We start from the raw sequence: 17469 nt of genomic DNA, 5'->3' as shown, positions 1-17469 counted from the left end.
AGTTTACCATATAGCGTCACTTGAATCGGTAATTAACTTTAGCAGGAAAGCTAAATATCAAGTTCCAAATCAAAACAACTTGATTAAAAACAAATCTATTACAAGACCTGGATGACCCATTTCTCAGTTAGTTTACAGGGTAGCTCTTAACTCTTCATAGATCAACTGTGACAGCACTTTGCTCAATGTTTTTATTTCAGATGTCCAGGATCTGCAGTTATTTTGCTTTTCAACTAATCATTAGTGCATGTGTTACAGGGCCTCTGCCGGAGCCGCGACCATGGCGAAACGAACGAAGAAAGTTGGGATTGTGGGCAAGTACGGCACTCGGTATGGAGCGTCGCTCCGTAAAATGGTGAAGAAGATCGAGATCAGTCAGCACGCCAAATATACCTGCTCCTTCTGTGGGAAGACTAAGATGAAGAGGAGAGCTGTTGGCATTTGGCATTGTGGATCGTGCATGAAGACTGTGGCTGGAGGAGCCTGGGCCTACAACACCACCTCGGCTGTGACAGTGAAGTCTGCCATCCGTCGCCTCCGGGAATTAAAGGATCAGTGAACATCGACTGGGAATATCTCGTGTATGTCATCAAAGCTGTTAATTAAAGTGTAACAAAACCAAAAAAAAAAAAAAAAAAAAAAAAAAAAATGTGTTAACAGGGCCACAGAGTGGCACGGGTGGGGGACTGTTTGGTGAAATTTGACAAATGTAAACAATTGTACTGGAAAAATTTGTATAGTCTCCGAAAATGTCGGATGAATTTTGTTTGTTTGAATGGTTCAGGAATTGTATATATTTATCAATTGAATAAAGTCTATTTTGAAATTAAAAAAAAAAAAATGTGTTTAACAGTATTTGCACTAAATGATTAAACTAAATATGTTACTCTCTTTAATCTGCAGTAACAGCAAGCATACCAATGCCTCTATTTTCTAGGTTTGGAAGTTCAGCATGTTCCCAATAACACTCAACAACTTCTACAGATGTGCTTTAGAAAGTATCTTATCGAGATGCATCATAGCCGATGATGATTCAAGACCACATAAAATAGCTGAGTTGTGGATGTAGCCCAGACCATCACATAAACCAGCTGTAGATTGGTTATATTACTTACTAACCAATGTAGTGCTTTATTAATATAAGCTCCGCCTACTACTACACCATTCATATAATCGCAACCTGACATGTGCTGTTAGTTGGTGATGCAGCACGATATAATTAACATACTGCTGTATGTTGTATACGTTACTCAATAAATACTGTTGTACCAGATCCATGAGTATGTGTGATTTACTCAACATGGTGTCAGACGTATTCAACCCACTCTGCGTTTAAGTATATCAGTTTTAATTTACTTTCCAGTGTTTTATTTCACCTGTTTTGTCCCATATCTCATGTTTGCTATGGCCAATTCATTCCATAAACCTGATCCCCTGTTTTTTGACTCGGACCTCGCTGAACATTGGTAGATTTTCGAGCACGACTTTAACTTTGTACATTCATGCTGCTCATAGCAACGTTCCACCAGACCACCGTGCCTCTATCCTTCTCACCATCGCTGGCCCATAAGTTATCAAACGAGCAGAGTGCGTCGACCTTGCTCCTGCAGTTCTAGATCACAACAATCAGATTGTAATACCTGCTGAAACTTTAGACGACCCCAAAGTTTTGATCACCAAATTCAGACAGTTATGTGACCTTCGCACTAACTCTGCACTGGAACGTGCTCAATTTTTTGCTCGAAATCAGCTATAAGGAGAACCTGTGGAGACTTATATCAGTACTGGACGACAGATAGCACAATGGGCTAAGAGTTCGGCTGGCGACCGGAAGGTAGCCGGTTCAAATCCCGCTTGGAGTGCATACTGTCGTTGTGTCCTTGGGCAAGACACTTCACCCACCTTTGCCTGTAATGGAATGTTACGGCGGCAGGCGCGGGCACACCGCGACGCCCTGTGTCTCCCTTTCAAGGGAGATGCTAAAAATGCATTTCGTTGTCTCTGTACTGTACACTGACAATGACAATAAATTGAATCATTTCATTTTTTTTTTTTTACTCTAAAACATATTGCTGCACGCTGCTGTTTTAGGAAACTGTGTGATGAGCTCGTCCACGACAGACAGGTGGGTGGAATCCTCAGTGACAAAGTACGTGATGGATTACTCCGTGATACTGAACTAACCCTGGTCAGAGCTGAACATGCTTGTCGCATTGATGAACTCACTGAGCCTCACACTAAATCAATGGGGCCAGGACCATATTCATACCGTGTTGATGTTACCGAACCTCCTACCGCACCCAACGCTCACAGCCCATTACATCATCTCAACAATCTCACAGATTTATTGAAAAGTGTTCGAACTGTGGTTGGTCACACCACGCTGATCGCAAACTATGCCTTGCCTTTGCTAAATTATGCCACTTTTGCAAAATAATAAATAATTTCATTTAATGCTGTTGAACCCGTGGGAACCACTCAGTTCCACGGCAGCCTGTGCACCTGTTAAAACATGAAGATTCTGATAACGAGTACCAGGAGCTACCAGCACCTCCTCCAGATACTCTCTCCGAGCCTGATGATAACAGACATAACATACACTCGCTGGTTGATTCCATTAACAAGTGCCTCGACCCTGAAGTTTCACTTCGTGTCAACAATACCATTACTCTTGCAAAGATCGACACTGGAGCTAAATGTAACGTCATGTCATTGTCCGAATTTACACGAGTCAAGAATGCCAAACGTATTGTAAACACATCGGCTACTTTGTTAGCCTATGGAGGAGGGGAGGTGCACCCAGTTGGAAAAGCTGAGCTGCAGTGCCACCTAGCGTCACAAGCTCACGAGCTGAACTTTTTTATTATTCGTGGGAAAGTTGCAACTCAGATAAGCATTAACACATGCCAGGACCTAGGACTGGTAACCTTCGGGTCAGCCATCCATCAAATATCTCCTGCAGATGGCTCCACCCAGTAGATACTTTCCCAGTACAAGGAACTTTTTGACGAAAAGCTTGGGAAGCTACCCATCAAGTACAATATTGTCACCGAAGCAAATGTCTTACCTGTGGTACGAGCACCACACCGCTTCCACATGCTATGCGTGACAGAGTACACAATGAGCTCCAGCGGATGATGTCCCTGGGTGTCATTGCCACGGCTACTGACCCATCTGACTGGGTTGCCACCATGGTGTTCGCAACAAAGAAAAACAACGAATAAATCCGAATTTGTATCAACCCCAGAGATCTGAACACCGCAATCAAACGCCCGCGCTACCCGATGCGCACAGTGGAGGAAGTTGCTGCTCAGCTAGGCAGTACCTCTGTGTTTTCTGTTCTGGATGACAAAAACACATTCTGGCAGATCCAGCTGGACCCCGACTCGCCCAAACGCACCACGTTCGGCACCTTCTTTGGCCGTTACAAGTTCCTGCGGATGCCCTTTGGCATCAACTCTGCTAACAAAGTATTCCAGCGTATAATGGAACAATTATTTGCATGGTATCCTTGTGTCATCATTGTCAACAACATTCCCATTGCTGGACGCAACATGAGTGAACATGATGCCAATTTTTAAAAAGTACTGGACCGTGCAAAAGACATCCACCTCAAACTCAACCCTCTGAAGTGCAGATTCCGTGTCAAGGAGGTCCAGTTTGTCGGACACGTATTCACCAGTGACGGCCTCAGACCTGACCCCTCCAAGACCATTGCCATCAACGAGATGCCAGACCCCCCTGATGTGACAAGTTTGCAGAGATTCCTGGGGATGGTTAACAACTTGGGAAAATTCATTCCCAACCTCAGCGAAATATCTGTCCCCCCGGCGACAACTGACTCACAAAGACACTGCATGGTCTTGGTACCCACAATATCAGAGGGCGTTCGAAATCCTTAAATTACAATTGTTCAGTGCTCCTACCCTCGCTTATTTCGATTTAAAACTACCGGTGCCACTTACTTGTGATGCCTCCCATTATGGACAAGGAGCTGCTTGCCTCCAGAATACCGGCGAGGGAGACTGCAGGCCTGTTGCTTCCGCCTCTCGTACTTATCTGGGACGGAACAGTGATACGCCCAGATCGAAAAGGAGTTACTAGCCGTGGATTTTGCCTGCACGAAATGAAGAACTTTATTTTTGGGAAGTCAGTGGTTGTTGAAACAGATCACCAACCGTTGGTCACTATTCTGAACAAACCCATTCATGCTGTTCCTGCTTGCCTGCAATGCATGATGATGCAGCTACAGAGTTTCAATTTCACCTTTGTCTACAAAAGGGGCAAGGACATGCATCTGCCTGACATGCTATCACGAGCCCCACGAAAAACCTGGGAACAACAGCCGTCTGAAAATGACCAGTTCACAGTAATGATGGTGTTGTACATCCCTACAGAATGCCTAAGTGACCTGGCAGAGCAAACGGCTGCAGATAACACTTTACAGCTACTCTTCAGCCATCCAGCATGGCTAGCTGGATAAAAAATATCGCGCACCACTTCCTATTCGCCCATACTACCTGGTCCGCGATGAACTGGTGCTGCAGGATGGTGTCGTAATCAAGGGTTACAAGGCAGTTATCTCAACTGCCCTATGGGACAAATATTTTTATGCCGTCCACAGGGGGTCACTCCGGTGTGGAAACAACCATATGCTGAGCAAAGAGCATGTTTTTCTGGCCCGGAATGACCAAATTCATGCATGGGAAAGTTGAAGCCTACGCTATCTGCAACAACCTGATGCCACACCAACAGAAGCAGCCCCTGCTCTCACATCCTGTTCCTCCTCTGCCTTGGTCCATGGTTGCTACTGACATTTTCGAGTGACGTGGAAAACAATATCTCGTTCTCGTTGACTCGTATTCGGGCTGGTTCGCAATCGACCTGCTCCAAAGCCCAACATCCGCTGCAGTAATCCAAACGCTGGTGAGACATTTCGCCGTACATGGTGCCCCCGCACGCTTCTTGTCAGATAACGGCAGTCAGTTCACTAGCCAGTGATTTTTTGGTAAATCCAGCAAACAACTTACACCTCTCTCCAGTGGCCAAGTAGTTCGCTTTCAAACCACCAAGGGCTATGGCCAGTTTGGGTTTCATCCACAGTCCTGCAAAAGATCCACGCTCATACCTGGTGAGTGCAGACGGACGGATCTACAGGCGCGATCGCCGACATCTCCTCCTTGTGAAGGAACTATGTCCTGCTGTCTCGTATCCTGATACTCCGCGTCTGATCTACCCATCTACTGATGGACTTTCTCTTCCCTCACGACCTGCAGCTGCAGACCCACCCCTGGTTGTGTCTCCAGCTCCCTCACCACCACGGTCGGTGCCCCGCTCGCCTGCCTCACCGTGTTTGTCCCCTGTGTCTCCAGTGCTCCTGCCGCACAGGACACCGGCATTCTCGCTGGTGAAGGGAGGAGATGCGGATCTGTACCATATGCGCATGGGACAGGTTTGTAGGCCACCCCTTAGATACAACAACTTTGTTTGAACCACCTGAATTCCCTTGTATACGCCACTAACATTTTCGGTTGCACTATTAATCAGTCAGCACCTGGTAATGTGCTTATACATATATATATCTTTATTGTAGATGTTTCACTTTTTATTCTTACGAAAGATGTAGATTGGTTACATTACTTACTAACCAACATGGTGCTTTATTACTATAAGCTCCACCTACTACTACACCATTCATATTATCGCAACCCGACATGTGCTGTTAGTTGGTGATGCAGCACGGTAGAATTAACATGCTGTTGTGTGTTGTATATATTACTCTAATAAATACTGTTGTACCAGATCCGTGAGTACTCAACACCAGCCTACATTTCACACTGCCATGGCAAGGCTGCCAGCATAATCAAGGATCAGTCTCATCCCTGTCACTCCCTCTTCTCCGCTCTCCCATCAGGCAAGAAGTTTGAAAATGCATACCTCCAGATTCAGGAACAGTTTCTTCCCAGGTGTTATCAAGCAACTGAACAGTTGTCTAGTTCCTTTCATTTCAAGAAACATCATGAAAGGTTTCTCGAAGATTGAGGATCACACTTTCCTTAATTATTACATGAAGGATATTTGCAGTATTTTGAATTTAGATTAAAATGCTTATTTGTCGACTTGAATTCATAAATGGACACTGAATGTTAAAGTCCAAACAAACCAATATATTCTATTCAAATTTAATAACAACATTAAAATTAATCATCCACAATCTTCTCTCTTACATTGAAAGCACAACTATAAAATGTTATCTTTAAATCAAATACTTTATTATTATGTTTGAATATTTTCTTTCAAGAGGAAAGGTTAATACCAGTAATGTTATCTGAAGAAGGCTTAATGGACTCGGGCACAATTCCTTTACAATTTCAGTAAAATAAACAGCATCAATACTCTGCTGAAATAGTAATGAGGAAAATGTGATAAACGAATAACCATTGATTATATTACAGTTCTGTCCTAAAATCTACAGGACTTTGATCCTGCAATGTAATATTACAAGATAATTAAATATGATATAATGCCCAAAAATCTCATGTGAAATCTTGTAATTGATCACATTCTGATTTTAGAACCTGCTATTATGTTTTATCACAATACTTAAATCAAATAATGGATTATAACTCCACATTTCAAAATCACAAATCATGATTACTTTTACCATTATTCAATAATCAACATAGCATATATGCAGCAATCAGAATAAATATCTAAAATATTAGGATTATTAGTTATAATTAAAGATTGAAGCCTCCAACCTAACCAAAATCATATTTATTATAGTATTCTAACTTTTAAATCCAACAGTACATTATAATCAGTGTAAATAATTATGTAGCACTTAAATTCAATATTTCATTATAATCTAATATCTTTAATCTAACTATAAATACTTCTATCTAGAAATAAATTATTCCTGAATAAAATTAACCATATTTCTGCAGATTATTATCAAATATAGTAATATTTTTATTTAATATTGCAGATGATGAAATATTACACTTTGTCACATGGTAATACAGGTGCACACCTTTTATCCGGAGTTCCGGAAACCGGAAAGCTCCAAAAACCGGACATTTTTTCCAGGATGTCGTCTGCACACCAAAGCTCGCTTTTGGCGCCAAACTTGACCCGAAACGACCCACGGTCAACCCAGGTCTGTACTACTGTAGCGGCTGCCTCCTCCCCGGAGACCGGGGAGATACTTAAACATCTGTAAATCATTGCTTAAATGTTAGTCAGTTAGTTTGGAGGGCTTTTATGTGAAGGGGGATGGGTGAAGGGGGAAACTTTAATTCTTAGTCCCCTACCTGGTCGGAGAGGCGGGGAGCGGGCAATGCCTTACCGGGTCGCCGTGCAGTAAGCTCCGGAGCGCTGTGGCCGCCGACTCCCAACATCGCGGAGCTGGGGCTGCGGGCGTCTGGCCGCGGGCGGCGCCGGTTGTAGCTCCGACCCCGGCAACTCTACTCCTGGCTGCGCGGCGCTCCAAATCCAGCGCAGCCCGCGGGCGGACGCCCGCAGCCCCAGCTCCGCGATGTTGTGTGTCGGCGGCCACAGCGCTCCGGAGCTTACCGCACGGCGACCCGGTAAGGCATTGCCCGCTCCCTGCCTCTCCGACCAGGTAGGGGAGTAAGAATTAAAGTTTCCCCCTTCACCCCTCCCCCACCCACCACATAAAATCCCTCCAAACTAATTGACTAACATTTAAGCAATGATTTACAATGATTCTCCGGGGAGGAGGCAGCCGCTCCAGACTTTTCAAGCCGCCCGCGCTACCTACCTAATCTACGCTAAAAATCTTCCATTCGGAAATCCGAAAAATTCCGAAATCCGAGAAGTGTCTGGTCCCAATGCTTTCGGATAAAAGGTTGTGCACCTGTAATTAAATGTGATGCTACTGTAATTTAAGATCTTATTATCAACCCTTACATAGAGCATAACAATTCTTCACTTCCACTTTGCATTAAAATCTGCAATTTCTAAATCATAATATTTCAATTTAATATTACATTTAGTTCATAATTCCAGTACCAAAATGAAATATTTAAATTGAAATCTTCAATTCACATTTTACAGCATAATTCTCCACTATTATATTAAATTGTGCCCATTCAACTTATTACCTTAATTACTTTTATATCTTACAGTTGTGATAATTAAATCCAGTTATCATCTAATGTAAATTGTTAATCTCTTGCAACAATGCAATTTTAAAATTTAATACACATTATATTGTAATAATTAGATGTACCGTCATACATAATCTACATTTTCAGCATTACATACTTATTTTGAAATGTAACTATGTATTATTCTACATTTTGATTATGTATTAATAATGAAATAACACATTCCAACTTTAGGGCTCAAAAATTGAATCGATATGCAATTGGCTATTTCTAGATCAGAACTTCAAATCTAATATCAATATTGAATTTTAAATCTTATTCCAGTTTGAATTAGAATATAATAATTTAATATATATCTAAATTTCACTTTAAATGACATACAACTATCTAGAATTTAACACCAACATATATCTCTTAATAAAAAATAATATGTAATGTAAAAATGATCCTGTAACATAAATCACATTGGATCTGTACATCATATCACAATCTTTGTGTATTATATAAGGAATTGCTATAGCTCATAATGCATTGTAATCTAACATAGTATCATGATAATAATTGAGTTTATGGTATTGCAATCATTTAATCTAATATACTTCCATGATTACAATCCAATATCAGATTTGAATTCTGCAATTTCATAGCAACGTATTTCCTATAATAATAAATTACACTGCAAAGTTTAAATCAATATTATATTCAGATATTTGACCAAGTCTTACATGGATAAAATCTAACAATGCATTACAATCAGTAAATCTATTAGATCATGATAAGGCTAACAATTCAAATCAGGATATCAACATCTTTTGGCATAAATCAGGGAACCGGAAGTCTAATTTTGGAACCTGGGTGAATTTGTCCATTAACTCATGATCCAACACCATACTCATGGTTTTATTGATGAAATTCCACACCTACATACAAACATCTGAGATTCGCATCTTTAAAAAAACAATGATTTTGAAGGCCAAATTGTCCACTATGCAAAAACTAAAGGGTTTTGATGTACACCATATACTGTAAATGTTGAACACACTCATTGAAACCATATTTTTTTTTAATAACCAGATTTTGGAAGTGGTATAAGCCATTTATTGCAGGCACGCTGTTAATTTGCAACTGACAAAACTATAGGGGTCGATTTGAGGTTTTTGCTACAATTGATTTAATGAAAGTGAATAAAATCAAGCAAAGTTTACCTTAAGATCAGATTGTGTTAAAGTCTCATTGCATCTTTATTCAAATAATCTTCTTTAATGTGGGTCAGATCATAAGGTGAAGTCAACAATCAAATCATTTAGGATTTTCATTCACGATATTAAAAACATTGTAGAAGGAAATGTCACCAGGCTCTTAATTTATTATATACATGTTACCGTTTCATGACAGCCCTGGATAAAGTCCTACATAAGACATAGTGTGTAAAATTATACTATATAAGATTGGAGTTTGTGTACTGGCATGGAATGAAAATTGTCTGACAGATAATAACCAGAGTAGGAAATAATGGGTGTTTCTCAGACGGTAGTGTTGAACAGTGGAGCGCCATGGGCATCAATCCCTGGACCTCACCTATGCACAATATTCGTTGATGATTTGGTTGCGGGGCCAAAAGTATTATTTTTAAGTTTGCCAATGCCACAAATAAGTGGAATTGTGAGTTATGAGGAAAATAAAGGAATTCAAGGTGATTTAGGCCAATTAAATGAGTGATAAATGTTAAGTTATCCACTTAGCAGAAAAGAGAAGGGAAGAGTATTATTAAATGACAATAGACTAGAGAATGATAATATATAAAGAGACTTGTGTGGTCTTGTCCATCAGTCACTGGAATTGAACATAGCAGGGTAGCATTCAGTTAAGAAGGAAATGGCCAGTCTCTCTTCAACACAATTCATTACAGGAGCAAGGAAGTTAGAGTGACACAGGGTCTTGTGAGACCACACTTGGAATGCTATGTGCAGTTTCAGTCTTTTCTAAGAAAACATATCTCTATACTTATAAAACTCTGATCTTGGATGTGTATTTATTTGTGTGTCTGTGTGTAATCACATCTTCATGGAAAAACGACGTGGTAACGGTAAAATGTTTACATATTCCAGTAGAGATTTTTCCCTTGGAGTCCAAAATCGCCATCTGAAAATTTCAGGCTTTGTTTCTCGAATTATTACTTAAAATATTCAAAAATCTGACAAAACTTTGTATTTAAAACCACTGCCTGATGACATCACAATGGGTCAGCCCAATGCGCCCTTCTTCCACGCACTGTGAGTGACGTCACCCCCTCCCCCCGACCACTCCCCCACCCCTGGTTATTGAAAAGACGCAGAAAGAACAAGCAAGTTGGGCCCAGTACTCGCCCCGGGTCGGTGCATGGTGGAGAGATTGCTGCCGCAGGCCGAGTTCGGCGACAGGACCTGGGCAGAAGCAGTGCCTGGAGCCTGGAGCGAGGAGTATTGCGTTCCGGAACTAGCCCTCCCCTGTGATGCCGCGCGCCCCCCCCGACCCCCCCTCAAACTCTACCCTCTCTGCCCCCCCCCACTCCCTCTCCCCCCCCCCCCCCCGCTCCCTCTCTGCCCCCCCCCCCCGCTCCGCCCCTGCCTCCCCCTCTGCCTCCCCCGCCCTTCTACCTCTGCCCTCTGCTCTCTGCCCTCTGTCCTCTGTCTTTGCCCTCTGTCTCCTCCCTCTGCCCCTGCACTCCCTCTGCCCCTGCCATTCCCATCCCCTGCCATTCCTCTGCCCCTGCCCGCGTTGAGGGGAAGGGACCCAACGGGTCCCACTTGGTCTAGTACATGATAAAAACGTGTGTAGCAAAGGTTCACCATTCTGATTCTTGAGATGGCAGGATGTTTCTATAATAAATGATTGAATAGATCAGGATTTTATTCACTAGAGTTTAGAAGACTATGAAAGGATCTCACTAAAGCATATAAAATTCCGACAGGGCTTGAATGCAGTGGGGATCATTTCTCCTGGATGGGAGGGAAGCAAAATGAAGGGTCACATTCTCTGGAAATGGGGCAAAACATTAGGACAGAATAACATTTTTCTTCACGCTGAGAAACGTGAATCTGTAAAATTCTCTGCCATTGAAGCCTATGGAGGTCAAGTCTATTCTAAGAAGGAAATAGAATTCTAATCACAAAAAGGCACTGGGGATAAAGGGGAGGGGGGAATGGTATTGAGATAAGGATAAGCAATAGTTGTATTGAATGCAGACTAGGTTCAAAGGGATGAATGTGTCCTTTTTTTCTATGTTCCTGTCTGCTCCAGTAAGATGACAATTTTTTTAAGGGGATGTTTTGATGTGGTAGAATTGATCATTTTAACTTACTTACTTTGTAACCCAAGACCATCGTTAAATGAGTGATTCTAAGGAAAATCTAGACCAAAGTCTCTTAAGAATGCAGTCATTTGGAAAATTTAAACAAACATCACTTACAGAGATAATTAACTTAGTAGAGAAGAGAAGCCCCATTAGGTGAGCCTATAACACAATTATAACTCATTTGAATCAGATTTAACCTGCAGCTCGTCCTTTTTATCATTCGTAGCATTTTTCTTCTCTACATAATTCATAGATACAGAAGCATATAAAAAGGATTTAACTGCTATATGCAGTGCCAAATGTAAGAATCATCTCTTCTTTTTTCAATATTATATCCAATTTCTTACATTTTCAAATAAATGATAGCAGGCTGCAACCCTGCAGATGGCTTGATTTTCTTAAACTATTTTGTACAATTCCATGTCATTTTATAACCACAAAGATGTGAAGGAAAATCTTAACATCCTCGAATGTGCAACTCATCAACTCTTACATACACCAACCTTTCAAAATTATAAGCCATCCAACAGGGTGAATGATAATCAAACAATTTAGTTGAAAAATAGTCTCCAGTTCACCACACCTTGTTCTGAACCTTTTTGTCATCAACATAAAAATAAAATAGAAAATGTGATTTGAAAATAAGGAATTTGTGTGGTCTACTTTTTTTGCACCTCTCTCTTTTGTTATTGTCAATCATGATATTTTGCCACCACAAAGGTCTGCGGCAGCACAGCTCTACTATGTTTTTCACAAATGTTTTTCAAAACCTTCAGCTTCTGCGCCGACAATGGAATGATTAACATTGATTCCTAATAACTCCTCCTAGGTGCAGGATTGTGTGACACTACATGAACACACTCTTATGCTTTTCATTAATAATTGCACAAACATGGTAAACATTGGATCTGAGTCCATCAACATGTACAAGTACTTCTGGGTATGGTACCTTTCCTTCTGAGAGACAGTTCACAGTCATCAAGAATGACTTGCTTCCACTTTAGTTTTGTAAGTTCGGAGGTGAGTAATGAAGCCAATGAAGGACTCGTAGACATAATGGGACAAGTGCGCGAGGAGCACATGACCTTTGACCAACATAATAAACAAAGATGGTGTCAATAGTCATGCTATGCTGATGTGGAGTACTCCCAAATGAAACTGGTTGACATTTTTTGAGTAAGAACCACTTGCAACAAATCAGTTTTCCATAGCACTATTTACTACACCTATGCTATTGAGAGAATTACTCAAATGCTTTTCATTCAGTGTGCTGTTTTGCATTGTGGAAACTGCCATGTTCCACATGTGTATAACATAAGCAGTTCCAGCAACTTTGAAGATGTACATTTTCATTTAACCAGGTACATTTATGCCATGGTCTATCGTGTGTGTTCCCAGTGGGTGTGATGCATGAACTGGAACAGCAGCACAGGCTTTGCAAATCGTAATGCAGACACATCCGGGGATACCGAAGAGAAGCTCGAATTACGCCAAGGATATAGAGGACCAATGTATTTGGTGGCAAAGGTTGACAAAGACTGCGTTGATATGGATCTCTACCATCACTCCACAGTCTTTTAAGTTCCTGGGAACCATCATCTCCAAGGACCTTAAGTGGGGGGCTACCATCAAATCCACAGTCAAAAAGGCACAACAGAGGATGTACTACCTGCGGCAGCTAAAGAAGCACAATTTGCCACAGGCAATGATGGTCCAATTCTACACGGCCATCGTAGAGTCTGTTCTCACCTTCGCCATCATGGTCTGGTTTGGCTCAGCCACCAAGCACGACACCTGGAGGCTGCAGCGAATCATCCGATCAGCAGAGAAGATTATTGGCTGCAACCTTCCCTCCATTGATGAACTGTACACTGCAAGGGCCAGGAAGCGAGTGGGCAGGATCATCTCTGACCCCTCTCACCCTGGCCACAAACTCTTTGAATCACTTCTCTCTGGAAGGCGACTCCGGACTGTCAAAGCTGCCACAGCCAGACATAAAAACAGTTTTTATCCACAAATAGTTGCTCTACTCAACAGCCAAAAATCTGTAGCCTCCCTTTGATCTGGTATTTTGTTGGTTCCCATGCTTGATCAATGGTGTTTTATCATTAATGTTTTATTATTATTAATGTTTAGTGTTTTCTGAGTCATTCGTAACTGTCACTGTATGTCATGTTGTTACTTGTGGGTGGAGCACCAAGGCAAATTCCTTGTATCTGAATACTTGGCCAATAAACTTACTTACTTAGATTCCAGCCCATGCTTGACTGCTCAGCCTGCAGGTGAAATCGATGTTGCCCTAGATTTCCTAGCCTCTGCATCATTCAAAGTGATGGTGTACTTTTCATGCTGAAGCTCACCGCAGCATTAGGGAAGTCGTCCATGCTCTCTGTCAAGAGAAAAAGGGAGGCTATCTCTTATCTTAATTGACCATCGGGTAAAGGGAACATGAGCACTTATTAGAATTGTAGGTGTCCTGAATGCAGAAGACTTGGGAAGGTGATGGAGCACACAAAACTGGTGCTTTAGGTGCTCCATGTCAACCTGGTGCATCTGATTCTCTGTAGTAAAAGAATGTGAGTTCCAAAAACATGTCACATTAACTTCACTTGGTCTCTCTCCTTAATGCAACCCATTAGTGACAGACCTGTCCCTAAATGAAATGTGTACACCAGTCTAGTCTGTTCAATCCTCTCTATGCCAGTAGCTGAACAAACTCACGGTGGTATCAGATACAATGACACTCTGCTTTTCTTCTCCTCCTTGTAAATATAGTTTTTTTCTCCTGGGTTGTAGAGAGAGATGGGGAGGCTGTGTTACTGCTGCCTGATGATTCTGCAATGTTAAAGGGAAAGGCCATGCTGGTATAGGTTTGCCCCGGGTGTTCATGTGTGTATATGAACAATGTGAATAGCTAAGCAGGGCTACAAATGTTTGTGAGGTTTGAAAGGCCAAAGCTCAAACCTGAACAAGTTCAGCTTATTTCATGGCATCATCACTTTCAGGCACTGATTTCTCTGAACATAATCATTTCATCCCAACTCTAGATGTTCTCCTTGATAAAGGTAATTACCCTTTCCACTTCTTCAACCTGGAATCTAAGTCTGGGGCCTGGACCCACCCAAATGAACCTCCCTCACAGCCTCTACAGGAGCAAGCCCACAAATCACGGTGCATTCCATGGGTCTGCTGTTCTCCAGGAACCAAAGGCCCAAAGACAGTGAACACTGGATGGTCCATAGGGGCACAATCGATGAATACTGATGATTACATGTTACGAGGTGAAAGGCTAAACAAGACTTTTGAGAGGAAGATTTTAAGAGGAAATACTGGCAGATCTGCTTGGATATTTCCGTATTTGCCCACATGAGTGTCAGCTTACCAAACATGTTGGTGCAAATGCAACATCCCAAATTTACTGATTGATATTTGCTGGCTAACCTACACCATTCAGAAATGTTATTATTTGTCATAACTTTTATTTCTTTTAAGTGTGTGATATTCTAATGAAATGTTTTAGTAATTGTGGCATACTTTCATAAGCATTCAGATATTCAATAACTTCTGCCTAGAGCTGCAGCAAATTGGCCTAGCTAGTAGAGTTGCATCCTCACAGCTGCAGACACCCAGATTCAATGCTGAGCACAGAGTGCAGTCTATGTGGAGTTCTCCCTCTGACTACATTGATCCACTTTCCTTCCACATCTTAAAAATTTATAGGTTGTCTACTGCAAAGTCATTGATAGAAATTGGGTGGAGATGATGGGAATGTGGGGAGAATCTATTAAGATTAGTGTAAGGTTGGTGTAAAGTGGTGCCTAATGGTTGGCATGGATGTAGTGGACCATAGCAATTGTTTCTGTGCTATCTTTCTCCATGACTCCAGGGGGGGGTCTTGGTTGCCAGTCAGAGTTTGTCCTCACATATTGCGTTGTGGTCCATGCCTAATGGGTATTATATCAGGAAGACACTTATGATAGATTCACTCACTTGGAGCACTTGGCCAACTTTCATCAACAAATTACCATCAGATGATGAAAATAAGGTGAATGTGAGCTGAGTCCAGAAATCACCAGAGAGGGAATGTAGCTCACCAGTAACTGCAAAACTGGGATAAAGTTGCAGGTTGAAAACAAATATACAAAGTTGCAGGACAACCATGATTGAAAATCAATTGTATAGGAAGGAACTGCAGATGCTGGTCACGCAGAAGATGGACACAAAGTGCTGGAGTAACTCAGAAGGTCAGGCAGCATCTCTGGAGAAAAGGAATCGGTAATGTTTCGGGTCGAGACCCTTCTTCAGACTGAAGAAGGGGTTCGCCCCAAAACGTCACCTATTTCTTTTCACCAGAGATGCTGCCTGAGCTGTGGAGTTACTCCAGCACTTTGTGTCTATCATCGCTGAAAACCAATTGTTACCAGAACTGGAATGATCAGGCATGTACATTACCTATACATTACTAACATTATCATAGAAACTTAAAAGATCTCTAGCTCAGGGTGTCCACAATTTTAACGTCCCACAATCAAGAGATATTCCTCTCTCATTTCCAGCTAAGAAGTGCGTTTTTAATTTTATTGTAAATTTTAAATCTGAGATTGATAAATATTTGCTTAGTGTATGATATGGACTAAGGTGGGTATGACTACATTACATATCAATCATAATTTAATTGAAATGTGGAACAGAAATGAGAGTCTAAAAGAGGTACTCCTATTCCTATTTTCCTTTTAAAGATAGGTAATTTTTCAGATTTCCAGATGAGCATTAAACTATACTATCTTTTGTTTCAGGAAGGTGAAACATATTAACATCTTATTATTTTTTATGATTGCTATTGATCCCGTCCTTATTTAGATAACTGCACATATCTACAAATATCAAATTATTGGAATTACCTAGTCAATCAAAATATATTTAGTGGGCATTGCATGCTTCAAGTGGAAGTGTATTGTCCTCTCATTCATTTGACACAGTAAACTCTAGATATTGCATCCTTCATCAACAGCAATACTGTCCATATTTTTTTAAATAAAAAATCATATAGATTCCTTCTTTTAAAAATATGTTTTCTGTGTCATTTTTGTGTTTTCACATTGATGAATTAAAGGTTCATAACAAGATATGAACTGAGCTGCAGGCCATTTCTCAATTAAAATGCTGGAATATCAGTTACTCTGTCAGATTTATCTTCTATTCTGTACATTGATAAATTGTTGACAGCCTTTGACCTGCTTGCTATATTAACTGAAAAATATTGTACTATTGTTTCTGTGTCATATCGCCCTTGGATATCATTATCTTATTTATCATATTTATCATATCTTAAATGTAATCTGCATGAATTGAATCTGAATAACTCTAGATCTGGCATGGATACCTTCTTGATGTGTTCCCATCAGTGCATTTAGGAAGGAGTGTGCTGCATTGCCTATTGTATTCTTATAAGAGTACAGCCCAGAGATCTTCAAAGAATGTGAAAATGGAAACTGAGTTTTGAAAATTCCTTTAATGCAGCTCTCTAATTCTTTAAAGAAGGGCTACGGCGCATGTGGTGAGCTTAATGAGAAGTGGATCAGTAAACTGCTTTGGTTCACAGCAATTGAAAATACTTAGCAACAGTAATAATTGTTCTTGTTTCAATCATCATAATTTGCACTTCAATTAATTAAAAAATAAATAACAATACACTTCCTTATCCTACATCATTGGTTTGCTTGTAAACAACACATTGCCAAACCATTAAGCAGCATTCTGTATCTGGTCAAAGATGATCCATGCATCTGTATAAAATCTATCTACTTGTCTACACCTCTGCCTCTTTATAGTTGTCAGCTTCTGCATAGTCTGACTGAGAACCTATCAGAGTGCTTTTATTGAGTATTGGGTTCTGAAAGCCTTCACTGTAGCTTCAAGTTGGTTGTTAATAGCTGAAAATAAGCTTCAGTCTTAGCACTTATAAAAGTTACTCAACTTAAAAGCTTATTTTCTCCAAATATT

The 17469-nt window shown here is 40.9% G+C and overlaps 1 protein-coding gene across 1 annotated transcript; it reads left to right on the top strand.

The window, feature by feature from the left end:
• Positions 1 to 255: 255 nt before the first annotated feature.
• On the top strand, positions 256 to 607 carry LOC129701934 (60S ribosomal protein L37a). Its single transcript, XM_055643382.1, has one exon. The coding sequence runs from the start codon at positions 281 to 283 to the stop codon at positions 557 to 559; it is 279 nt and encodes a 92-aa protein (XP_055499357.1). The 5' UTR covers positions 256 to 280; the 3' UTR covers positions 560 to 607.
• The last annotated feature ends 16862 nt before the right edge of the window (positions 608 to 17469 follow it).

Source organism: Leucoraja erinacea, chromosome 12, assembly GCF_028641065.1.
Source record: "Leucoraja erinacea ecotype New England chromosome 12, Leri_hhj_1, whole genome shotgun sequence".
NCBI lineage: Eukaryota > Metazoa > Chordata > Chondrichthyes > Rajiformes > Rajidae > Leucoraja > Leucoraja erinaceus.
Note: the sequence above shows the minus strand (reverse complement) of the source record. Positions and strands in the feature narration are given on the sequence as shown.